Source organism: Rhincodon typus, unplaced genomic scaffold (genome assembly GCF_021869965.1).
Source record: "Rhincodon typus isolate 14 unplaced genomic scaffold, sRhiTyp1.1 hic_rhity00004081, whole genome shotgun sequence".
Lineage (NCBI taxonomy): Eukaryota > Metazoa > Chordata > Chondrichthyes > Orectolobiformes > Rhincodontidae > Rhincodon > Rhincodon typus.
In genome coordinates this window covers 4,015-14,029 of record NW_025969719.1, presented here as the reverse complement: position 1 = coordinate 14,029, position 10,015 = coordinate 4,015, and the positions used below count along the sequence as shown (strand labels likewise).

Sequence of the window (10,015 nt, the reverse complement as noted above, 5' to 3'; positions counted from 1 at the left end):
AAGGGTTTAAGAGGGATATGGGCCAAATGCTGGCAAATGGGACTAGGATCAAGAGACAACAAGGTGCAGGGCTGGATGAACACAGCAGGCCAAGCAGCATCATAGGAGCACAGAGGCTGACGTTTCGGGCCCAGACCCTTCATCAGAAAAGGATCAAGTTGAGTTTCAGGCAGGGACGGTGGCCCCGCCCTTTCGGAAGTACGTCACTTGGGGTGTGTGGCCTAAATCTGTGTCCCGGACATGGGAACTTGACCAATATCCGTGTCAAGGGTCAGGGGTCGGGGGTCCCGTTCGAAATGGCGGCGCTTGCGATCCTGAGGTTGCGGCCGGAGCGAGTGGCGGCTCCAGCTCGGACAGGTACCGGGGGCGGGCGCCATACAGAGGGAATCACACACACACACCTCAAGTCTTGACTGATTTCTGGAGAGCACGTTCCTTAAACGAAGAATTTCCATCAGTATCAGAGAGCTCCAATTCCAGAGTGAGCTTTCCATGTCCTGCATGTTCCCGAAGATGAACCGATCGATTGGTGGTTTGTAAAAGTGCCCTGTCATTCCACCCACTCATCCTCTCCAAACCTGTTCACCATCGTCAGCATGGATTTGGGAATGTGAGTTGGCATTGCTGCATTAACTCTGTTTATCTTTCTCCGGTCTGAAGGTTTGTGTTTGATCTCCGCCTCGGCTGAAGCATCGAGGGCCCCCGATACACAAGAGAATGAAATTGTTTCACAGCGATTTATCAATCGCAACCCACGTAATCTGGAGCGTCTGGCCCTGGCAAGGAAGGATAATGGCTGGCAGACCACATGGCCCAGGCACAGCTACTGGCACCGGTGAGGAGCTGGAAAATTCCACTCAACACTCTCCTCCTTGTCTTTCTTCTTTAATACATCCGTCCATTCCCCTTTTTCCAGCTTCTGCTTGAATATGTCAACAGAATTCACTTAGCGAGTCGCTGCGAGAGGGACTTCCACATGGTTCCTACGGTCTGAGTAAAACAGTTTCTGATAAATTCCCTATTCCATTGTCAGTGGCTGTCAGCTCTTCAGGCCTTTAATTCTGCTCTGGCCGAATAAGTATTAAAATTCTTCAGTGAGTAGCACTCCCGTCTCGGACTACCGTGATTCTGGCTTAAATTGGAGAGCAGAAATCTAACCACTGGTACCTGGGCTGATGTGAGAACTGTTGTACTGCAATAGCACACTGTCGGAGGGGCAGTGCTGAGGGAGGGCCGCACTATGTCCCTGTGTGACATCTAACTGATTGGCTGATTGCTCTCTGAAGTCTGTAATAAATATCTTATGACCTCATTGGAAGAAGCACTGTGAATGCCGACTTGAATCTCTAAAACTCGAATTCAATCATTGAAAATAGATGATCAGCCCAATAGCACAATGCTGTTCATCAGCACTTGCTGTGTGCAAGTTAGTTACTGTGTTTTCTGAGTAACCACAGTATCCATCCGACAGTCCATGTGGTGTCTGAGTAGAAGTCAGCTATTCAGTCAATCAAATCTGCTCTTCTGTTTAAGGGGATCGTGGCTGATCTAACAATCCTCAACTCCCATCGCTTGCCTTATGCTTATAATCCTTGACTCCTTTCCAGATTAAAAAAATCTCCCTGTCTCATCCTTCAATACAAATAATGACCCAACCTCGACAGCCCTCTGTGGGAAAGAATTCCACAGATTCATTCCCCTCTGAGAGAAGAAATTCCTCCTCATTCTTCCCTTTTATTCTGAGACTGTGTCTCAAACTGGATGGAATATTCCATTTCACCAAAGCTGCATGGAAAAAATGGAAGACGGTTTAACCCCTGGACTCTCAGAAAAGGCCAAAGCACTACTTGGCTTCCAAATTGCTAGCTGCATCGCCACATGAGCAGGGCTCATAGATACATACAGCATAGGTGAAAGAGGAGACCATTTATCCCTGATAACGATTCATACAGCTATGGCTGATAGTTGACCCAGTCCCCTGCTCCCAATTCCTCCCCCATGCTGTTTGATTCCTGTAACTTCAAGGACTTTATCTAACTCCTAGAAAATATGGGAGGTGATTGCTGGGCCCCTTGCTGAGATATTTGTATCATCAATAGCCACGAGTGAGGTGCCGGAAAACTGGAGGTTGGCAAATGTGGTGCCATTATTGAAGAAAGATGGTAAGGAAAAGCCAGGAAAATGTAGACTGGTGAGCCTGACATCTATGGTGGGCAGGCTGTTAGAGGGGATTCTGAGGGACAGGTTCTACATGTATTTGGAGAGGCAAGGACCAATTAGGATCAACATGGCTTTATGCATGGGAAATCGTGTCTCACTAACTTAATTGAGTTTATTGAAGAAGTGACAAAGAAAATTGAGGAAGGCAGAGCATTAGACATTGTCTGTATAGATTTCAGCAAGGCGTTCCACAAGATTCCGCATTGTAGACTGGTTAGCAAGGTTAGATCACATGGAATCCAGGGAGAACTAGCCAATTGGATGCAAAATTGGCTTGAAGATAAGAGACAGAGGATGGTGGTGGAGGTTGTTATTCAGACTGGAGACCTCTGACCAGCAGTGTGCCAGAAGAATCAGTGCTGGGTCCACTGCTTTTTGTCATTTATGTAAATGATTTGGATGTGAATATAAGAGGAATGGTCAGTAAATTTGCAGAAAGCGCCAAAATTGGTGGTTGTGAAGAAGGTTATTTCAGAGTACAGCAGGACCTTGATCAGATGGGCAAATGGGCCAAGGACTGGCTGAGGGAGTTTCATTTTGGAAAGGCAAATCAGGACAGGACTTGTACACTTAATGATAAGGCCCTGGGAGTGTTGCTGAACAAAGAGACGTGGGGTGCAAGTTCATAGTTCCTTGAAAGTGGAGTTGCAGGTAGGCAGAGTGGTGAAGAAGGTGTTTAGTCCACTTGCTGTTATTGGTCAGTGAATTGAGTACAGGAGTTGGGATGTCATTTTGCAGCTGGACAGGACATTGGTTAGGCCACTATTGGAATACTGCATTCAGTTTTGGCTTCCCTGCTTTAGGAAAGATGCTGTTAAACTTGAAAGATTTACAAGGATGTTGCCAGCGTTGGAGTGTTTGAGCTACAGGGGGAGGCTGAACAGCCTGGGACTTTTTCTCCCTGGATCATTGGAGGCTGAGGGGTGACCTAAAAGAGGTTATAAAATCATGAAGGGCATGGATAGGGTGCGTAGCCAGGGTGTTTTCCCAAGGTAGGGCTGTTCACATCGAGAGGACACAGGTTTCAGGTGAGAGGGGAAAGAATTAAAAGGGACCAGAGGGGGAACTTTTTCACGCAGAGGGTGGTGTGTGTATGGAATGAGCTGCCAGAGGAAGTTGCGGAGGCTGGTACAATTAAAACATTTAAAAGGCACTTGGATGGCTATATGAATAGGAAGGGTTTAGAGGGATATGGGACAAATGCTGGCAAATGGGACTAGATTAATTTAGGATACCTGGTTGGCATGGACAAATTGGACCAAAGGGCCTGTTTCCATGTTTTTAACTCCATGACTATGGAATGTTTTAGCCTCATGTAATGTATTCTAAGGCAGAGAATTCCACAGGCTTCTCACTTTCTAGGTGGAGACATTTCTCGTCAGTGTTACCCTCTATACTTAGACTGTGATCCCTGGTTCGGGCCTCCCTGATAATCAGGGATATCCTTCCTGCATTAACCCTGTCTAGTCCCTGTTAGAATTTGATAGGTTTTGAAGAGATGCCACCACATATTCGTCTAAACTCCAATAAATATCATCCTGATTGATTCAGCCTCTCTTCACATGTCAGTCCTGCTATCCCAGGAATCAGTCTGGTAAACCTTTGCTGCCTTCCCTCCATCGCTAGAGCGTGCTTCCCCAGACAAGAAGCCCAAAACTGCATACAATACTCCAGGTGTGTTCTCACATTGTACAATTGCAGAAAGACATCCCTGCTCCTGTACTCCAATCTTCTTGTGATCAAAGCCAACATACCTCCTTCACTGCCTGCTGCACTGACAACGCTGACTTTCAGCGACGATCGTGTATGAGCGACACCCAGGTCTTTTTGCACCTTTTCCTTTCTCAATCGATCACCATTCCTGTTTTTGCTATCAAAGTCACATTGATCCACATTATAACCAGCATGCATTTGCCCACTTGCTCAAATTGTCCAGATCACACTGTTGTTTTGATGTAAACAGACCTGAATAAAGTTTTTACATTTTCTGGGAGCATGCCCGTGTGTCAAAGCTGGAATCGGGCAGTGTGGTTATGGTCACTGCTGCCTCAGGATGATTGAGAAGGTAATTTGCTGCTGGTATCCCTCACTTGGTTTATCATTGACTCTTTCTTTTTCCCCTGCCCGATGTCAGGCTGCGTTTCAGGAAGACCCAGAGGCACGTCACAGCCTGTGTGGAGGCAGCTAGCAGTCAGGGTGAGGTGGTCATCTCAGCCTCGACCCAAGAGTGGTCCATCAAGAAGCATCTACACAGCACCCGAGATGTCACTGCAGCTGAGACTGTGGGCCGAGTGCTGGCTCAGCGCTGCCTGGAGGCTGGGATTGGCTACCTCCAATTCCGGGCCATCCCCTGGGAGTACCGGGCAGAGTCGGTAAGTCCTGAGCAGTTTAGGAGAATGAGCGTCCTGGTTAGTGTAGGAGGAAGGGTGGGTGACTCATAACAGGATCATGGCTGATTGTATCCTGGCCTCAATTCCACAATCCTGCCCACTGTCTTTAACACATTACTGATTAAAAAGCTGTCTGCCTCCTTCTCAAATTTATTCAGTGTTTATCACACTCTCGGGTGGCAAATACCCTTTGTGAGCAGTTGTTCCTCCTCATGTCTGTTTTTAAACTTGCCACTCCCAAGCCTAAAATGATGACCTCTCATATGAACAAGGAACACTCAGTCCTTTCAGCCCACTCCGCCATTCAATAAGATCGTGGCCGGTCTGATTTTTAACTTCACCTCTTACATTGCTGCACATCCCCCATAATCTTTCAGACTCTCGATCTACATTGCCCCACAAGGGGAAACATCCTCTCCACGACCACTGTGTCAATCCCCTTTAGCATCTTACAAACCTCAATTAGATCTTGTGTGTGAATTGCCACAAGCTACCTTTAATTCGGCTACCTATTAAGGAATCTCACAGACAATCAAGTACTGAAACAGTTACTTGATCTTTATTGCATGTTGCAGTCAAAATAATACCCCTCAAGTCAGCAAGTTAAACCTCACAACCCAACTTGGTTATTACCTGATTTCATGGTGGAATTTAGCTACGATTCCAACCCACAGTGTCTGTCTTTGGATGTCCAGGGGTTGATCCTTGTGTAGTGCGGTTCTCTTGAGTTCTGTTGTTGAAGAATCCTGAAGCTGAATTCCTCCAGCATTTTCTGCCTTGTGAAGTTTGTGATGTGACATGATTGATCCTTTGGATCTGTTCATCCACAATGTTGATTCTGGAGTCATCTATTGGAGTAGCTTCTCTGTTCCTTGTTACACTTGATATTAGCTGTCTATTCAAAAGATTGCATGCCCTGCCATTAACCCCTTCACCGCAGTACATTCCTTATGTAGGGAATGTCAATTATCCATTATTCACAAGACAGCTAGTTATCAAGCAGTTATTAACTTCTCTAACCTTAGAAACAGTTTATTTGTTTCTTTGACTCCTTTTTCGCCCAGGGATGGTTAATTGGCATGTTGACTTTAATTCCTTTATTACAGTTTCTCCCTGTCCCTTTTATCTCAGGAAACAGTTCAAGTCTGCAGTATCACAATCTCCTAAACTCTAGTGAGTTACCTGTGATAAAAGTAAGAGTTAGTCAGCCCAAATGGCAATCGCATATCTCTGGAATAATGAAAGAAAGGTGGTGGGGGGAAGAGGAAACAATCAGAATCTTTGAGGCTTATTGATTGAGGGAGGCATCACAGTTCCATAGAGGTAGTTGTCTGGGAGAGGTGTTGCAGAAGAAGACAGTGGATTTGACTGGAGAAGAAGAATTGCCTCCGGATTGGGCAGGAGAGGGAGAGCTGCCCGGGGGTGTAGAGGGAGAGAGGGTAGCATTGGGCTATCAGCAAATGAGCTCACCTCATCTCCATCTCTGTCCACTCTGTAGGTCCAGCGATTCCGCTCTGCACTGAAAGACGGTGGGCTGATACTTAGCGAACCACGGAGAGTGTACCAGTCGATGAATGGGGAATTGGCAGTGAAGGTTACAAGTGAGATAGGGCAAAGGCGTCACAACAAGTTCCTTTCAATTTCTGAATAAAGCAAAGGATCTCTCTGCTGACTCCCAAACTCCGTTCTTTTGACTGTTTTTGTGGTAAGGGATATGATGTGGGATAAGGGTGTAGGCACCATATACACCAGGATGATACCAGGTGGCTCCATCTCCCTACCACCAGCCTGCTGGGGGAACTGACTGGTCTCCTCCTGTTCCTGGGTAACAGGATGGAGAGGCTGAATGGCATCCTCCTGTTCCTGTGTAACAAGACAAGGGAGTATTTGTTGAATGGCAGGACACCAGAAAACTTAGAGGAACGGAAGGGTCTTGGCAGGATGGGGTGGGTGTGGGGGGGGTGGGAGCGTGCGTGAGGTGGGGCTCTTGCCCACAGATCCCTGAAAGTAAAGGGACAGGTTAATAGGTATTTAAGAATCCATGACTATTTCCGTCTAGAAGGACAACAGCAGCAGATATATGGGAACGTCAACCTCTGCAAGTTCCCCTCCAAGATACTCACTATCCTGACTTGGAAACATATTGCCATTCCTTCACTGTCGCTGGGTCAAATTCATGGAATTTCCCCACCTACAGTACGTGCACTGTAGTGGTTCAGGAAGACAGCTTACTACCATCTTCTCAAGGGTGACTAGGGATCAGCAATAAATGCTGGCCCAGCCCGCGACACCCACATCCCACAAGTGAGTTAAGAAAAAACACCACTCCTCTGAGATTATTCAAGAAACGAGAGAATGTTACAACCAGAGCCACCAGGTCTACTATCTCACCAATCGCCTCGTAATCCTGAGGATGCAAAAATCATCACATTGTTGGCATTTTAATCCCTTCAGCATCTTCAGTTCTTTTCTTTCTGGACCCAAGTTAACTTAATTCTCCACTTGTCTTCCTTCACCTCTTGGTTACCCTCATTTCTAGTGTCATTTTTGTCTTATGTGAAAAACGTATTTTGCATTTGTCTTCTGTATCTTTGCCATTTCTTTATTATTTAAAGTTTTTGAGAAGATTTGTAGCTCGCGTTGTGGATGAGGTTGTTGACTTGCTCGCCGAGCTGGTGTGTTTGATTGCAAACGTTTCATCACCCTACCTCATCGTCAGTGTGCCTCCCGTGAAGCGTCGGTGTTCTGTCCCACTTGTTATTTATACGCCTCAGTTTGTTGGGGTGGTTGGTATTACTTCCAGTTTTGTTTCTCAGCAATTTGTACACAAGTTCTATTTCAATGTGTTTGTTGATGGAGTTCCAGTTGGAATACCAGGCTTCCAGGATACGTCGAAGGATATCATCATTTTGTCCTCTTCTATCCTGGTGTCCTTGATGCTGTTGAGGAATTCTTGGGATGAGTGGATGGAGTGGGTAGTGTTGTCCACTAAGTATTTCAATTTCTGTTATGGTTCTTTGGTAAGTCTATACATTGATGTGCCTGGTAGTGAGACATTGGGACTGAGAGAGACCCCTGGAGACCTTTGGGGAATCCGTAGAAGCGGGGTGTGTTGGATCCCTCTGTCTTCATTTTTTGGTAGTCTGTCTTGCTGATGTCTCCTGAGTTGTGTAATTTCTTCAGGGTCGTTGTAATCTGGTTCCCTAACTGTGGTGTCAGGTCTTTCGCTATCTGTTGGTAGCTGTCAGTATCTGCTAGTAATGCGTTAGCTTTCTCAATGTATTGGGCTCTGTTGAGGATTACTGTCATGCATCCTTTGTTCACTGGTAAGATTAGAATGTTCCTTTCTTTCTTGAGTCTTTCCAGGGCTTTCCTGTCTTCTGTGTTGAATGTGTTCCACTTACCGTTTTTTGCTCAGTGTTGGGACTGTCGCCTGTCTGATGGTACTTCTTCCATGAGTCTGTGTAGTGTCGATTCCAGAGCAGCCAGAAAGTCAGTCTTTTTGGTGTTTCTGTAGTTATAATTCAGTCCTTGCACTAGGACGATCTTCTGTGTCTGTGAGTGGTCAGTCTGAGATGTTTTTAATCCATGAATCTGTGTTGTCTGTATTGTTGATGCGGGTGATTTTGGACAGTTTTTCTCATAGGGCTATTCTTTTCTTTGTTCTCGTACTTTGTTGTTGTATGCTGATGGCTTGTTTGGTGTGGATGTCCATTCCTGGTCGGTTGTGTTAGAGTACAGAGTTTTTTTTTGGCACTAAGCTTCACCATTATGTTCCTGTTAGAGTGAAGGGCAAGGCTGGTAAGAACAGGAACAGTGGATGAATAAAAACATTGAGCCTCTGCCTAGTCAAATGTAAGAAGGAGGTGTATGTTGGATATAAACAACTGGGATCAAGTGAATCTCTTGAAGAGTATAATGGGTGTAGGGGCATTTTTAAGAGGGAAATCAGGGTGGCGAAGAGGGGATATGAGATAGCCAGGGTAGATAAGGTTAAGGATAATCCAAGGACATTCTACAAGTACATTAAGAGCAACTAGGGAAAGAATAAGGTGCCTTAAAGGTTGTCTCTATGGAACCATAAACAAATATTTTGCGCCAGTTTTTACTGTAGAGAAAGATATAAAGGCTAGAGAACTCAGAAATAAATATTGATGTGTTGAACACAATCCACGTTACAGAAGAGGAGGCCCTGGAGATCTTAAGAAAAACATAGAGATGGATAAATCTCTGATCAAGTGTTCCCAGGATGTTGTGGACAGGTAGAGAATAAATTGTCGGGCCCTAGCATAGATATTTGTACTATTTGTAACGATGGGTAAGGTGCTGGAGGACTGCAGCTTGGCTAATGTTGTGCCTTTACTTAAGTAGGCTGTAAGGAGAAACCAAGCAACTGTAGACCAGTGAATCTGACCTCAGTGGTGTGTAAGTTGTTGGAGGGATTCTGAGAGATAGGATTTACATTGCATTTGGAGAGGCAAAGACAGATTAGGTATAGTCAGCATGGCTATTAGGAAATTGTATCTCACAAACTTGATTGAGTTTTTTGAGGAAATAATCAAAAAAAATTGATGAGGGTAGAGTGTTAGATGTTGTTGACATGGATTTTAGTAAAACCTTTGACAATGTTCCACTTAGACTAATTAGTAATGTTAGGTTACATGGGATTCAGGGTGAGCTTGCCAATTTGATACAAAATTGGTTTATTGGTAGGAGACAGGGTGGTGATTGAGTGTTATTGTTCTCTGACCAGTGGCATGCCACAATATTTGGTGCTGGTTCTGCTGTTGTTTGGATAAGAATTTAGGGGGAATTGTTAGTAGGTTTGTGGATGACACCAAAACTGGTGGTATAGCTGACAGTGAAAGTTCTCTAAGAGTACATTAGGATCTTGATCAATTGGGTCAGTGGGCTGAGTGGCAGATGGAGTTTAACTTGAATAAATGTGAGATATTGTGGTAAAGTGTATCCACAATTTATACAGTTATTGATAGGGCCCTGAGTAGTGTTGTAGAACAGAGAGACTTAGGGATTCAAGTACACATTTCTTTGAAAGTTGTTTCACAGGTAGACAGGGTGGTCAAGAAGGTGTTTAGCACACTTGCCTTCATTGCTCAGATCAATGAGTAAAGGAGTTAGGATATCATTTTGTCCAGTATGTTGGTAAGGCTACTTGGAGTACTGTGTACTGTGTACATTCTGGTCATTCTGATCATTCTGACATAGGAAGGATATTATTAAATTGGAGAAAGTTCGGAAAAGATTTACCTATTATGTTGCTGAGACTAGAGGCTTTGAGTTATAAGGAGAGGCTGGATAGCCTGGAATGTTTTTCACTGGAGTGTAGGAGGTTGGGGGATGACCTTGTGTAGGTTTATAAAATCGCGAAGGGTATCGATAATGTA

General features: G+C 44.9%; 1 protein-coding gene across 1 annotated transcript; it reads left to right on the top strand.

Moving 5' to 3' along the window:
• Positions 1–205: 205 nt before the first annotated feature.
• On the top strand, positions 206–6,290 carry LOC109925784 (39S ribosomal protein L18, mitochondrial). The gene is made up of 4 exons (XM_020525696.2): positions 206–357; positions 661–835; positions 4,355–4,592; positions 6,109–6,290. Exons 1-4 carry the CDS (start codon positions 297–299, stop codon positions 6,259–6,261), a joined length of 627 nt encoding a protein of 208 aa, XP_020381285.1. The 5' UTR covers positions 206–296; the 3' UTR covers positions 6,262–6,290.
• Positions 6,291–10,015: the final 3,725 nt, after the last annotated feature.

Excerpts from the sequence above, each read along its gene's own strand:
- LOC109925784 (XM_020525696.2), top strand. The coding sequence starts at position 297 with ATGGCGGCGCTTGCGATCCTGAGGTTGCGGCCGGAGCGAGTGGCGGCT. Across the intron at positions 358-660 it reads GGCGGCTCCAGCTCGGACAG|GTTTGTGTTTGATCTCCGCC; the intron begins GTACCGGGGGCG and ends TCCGGTCTGAAG. Across the intron at positions 4,593-6,108 it reads GGGAGTACCGGGCAGAGTCG|GTCCAGCGATTCCGCTCTGC; the intron begins GTAAGTCCTGAG and ends TCCACTCTGTAG.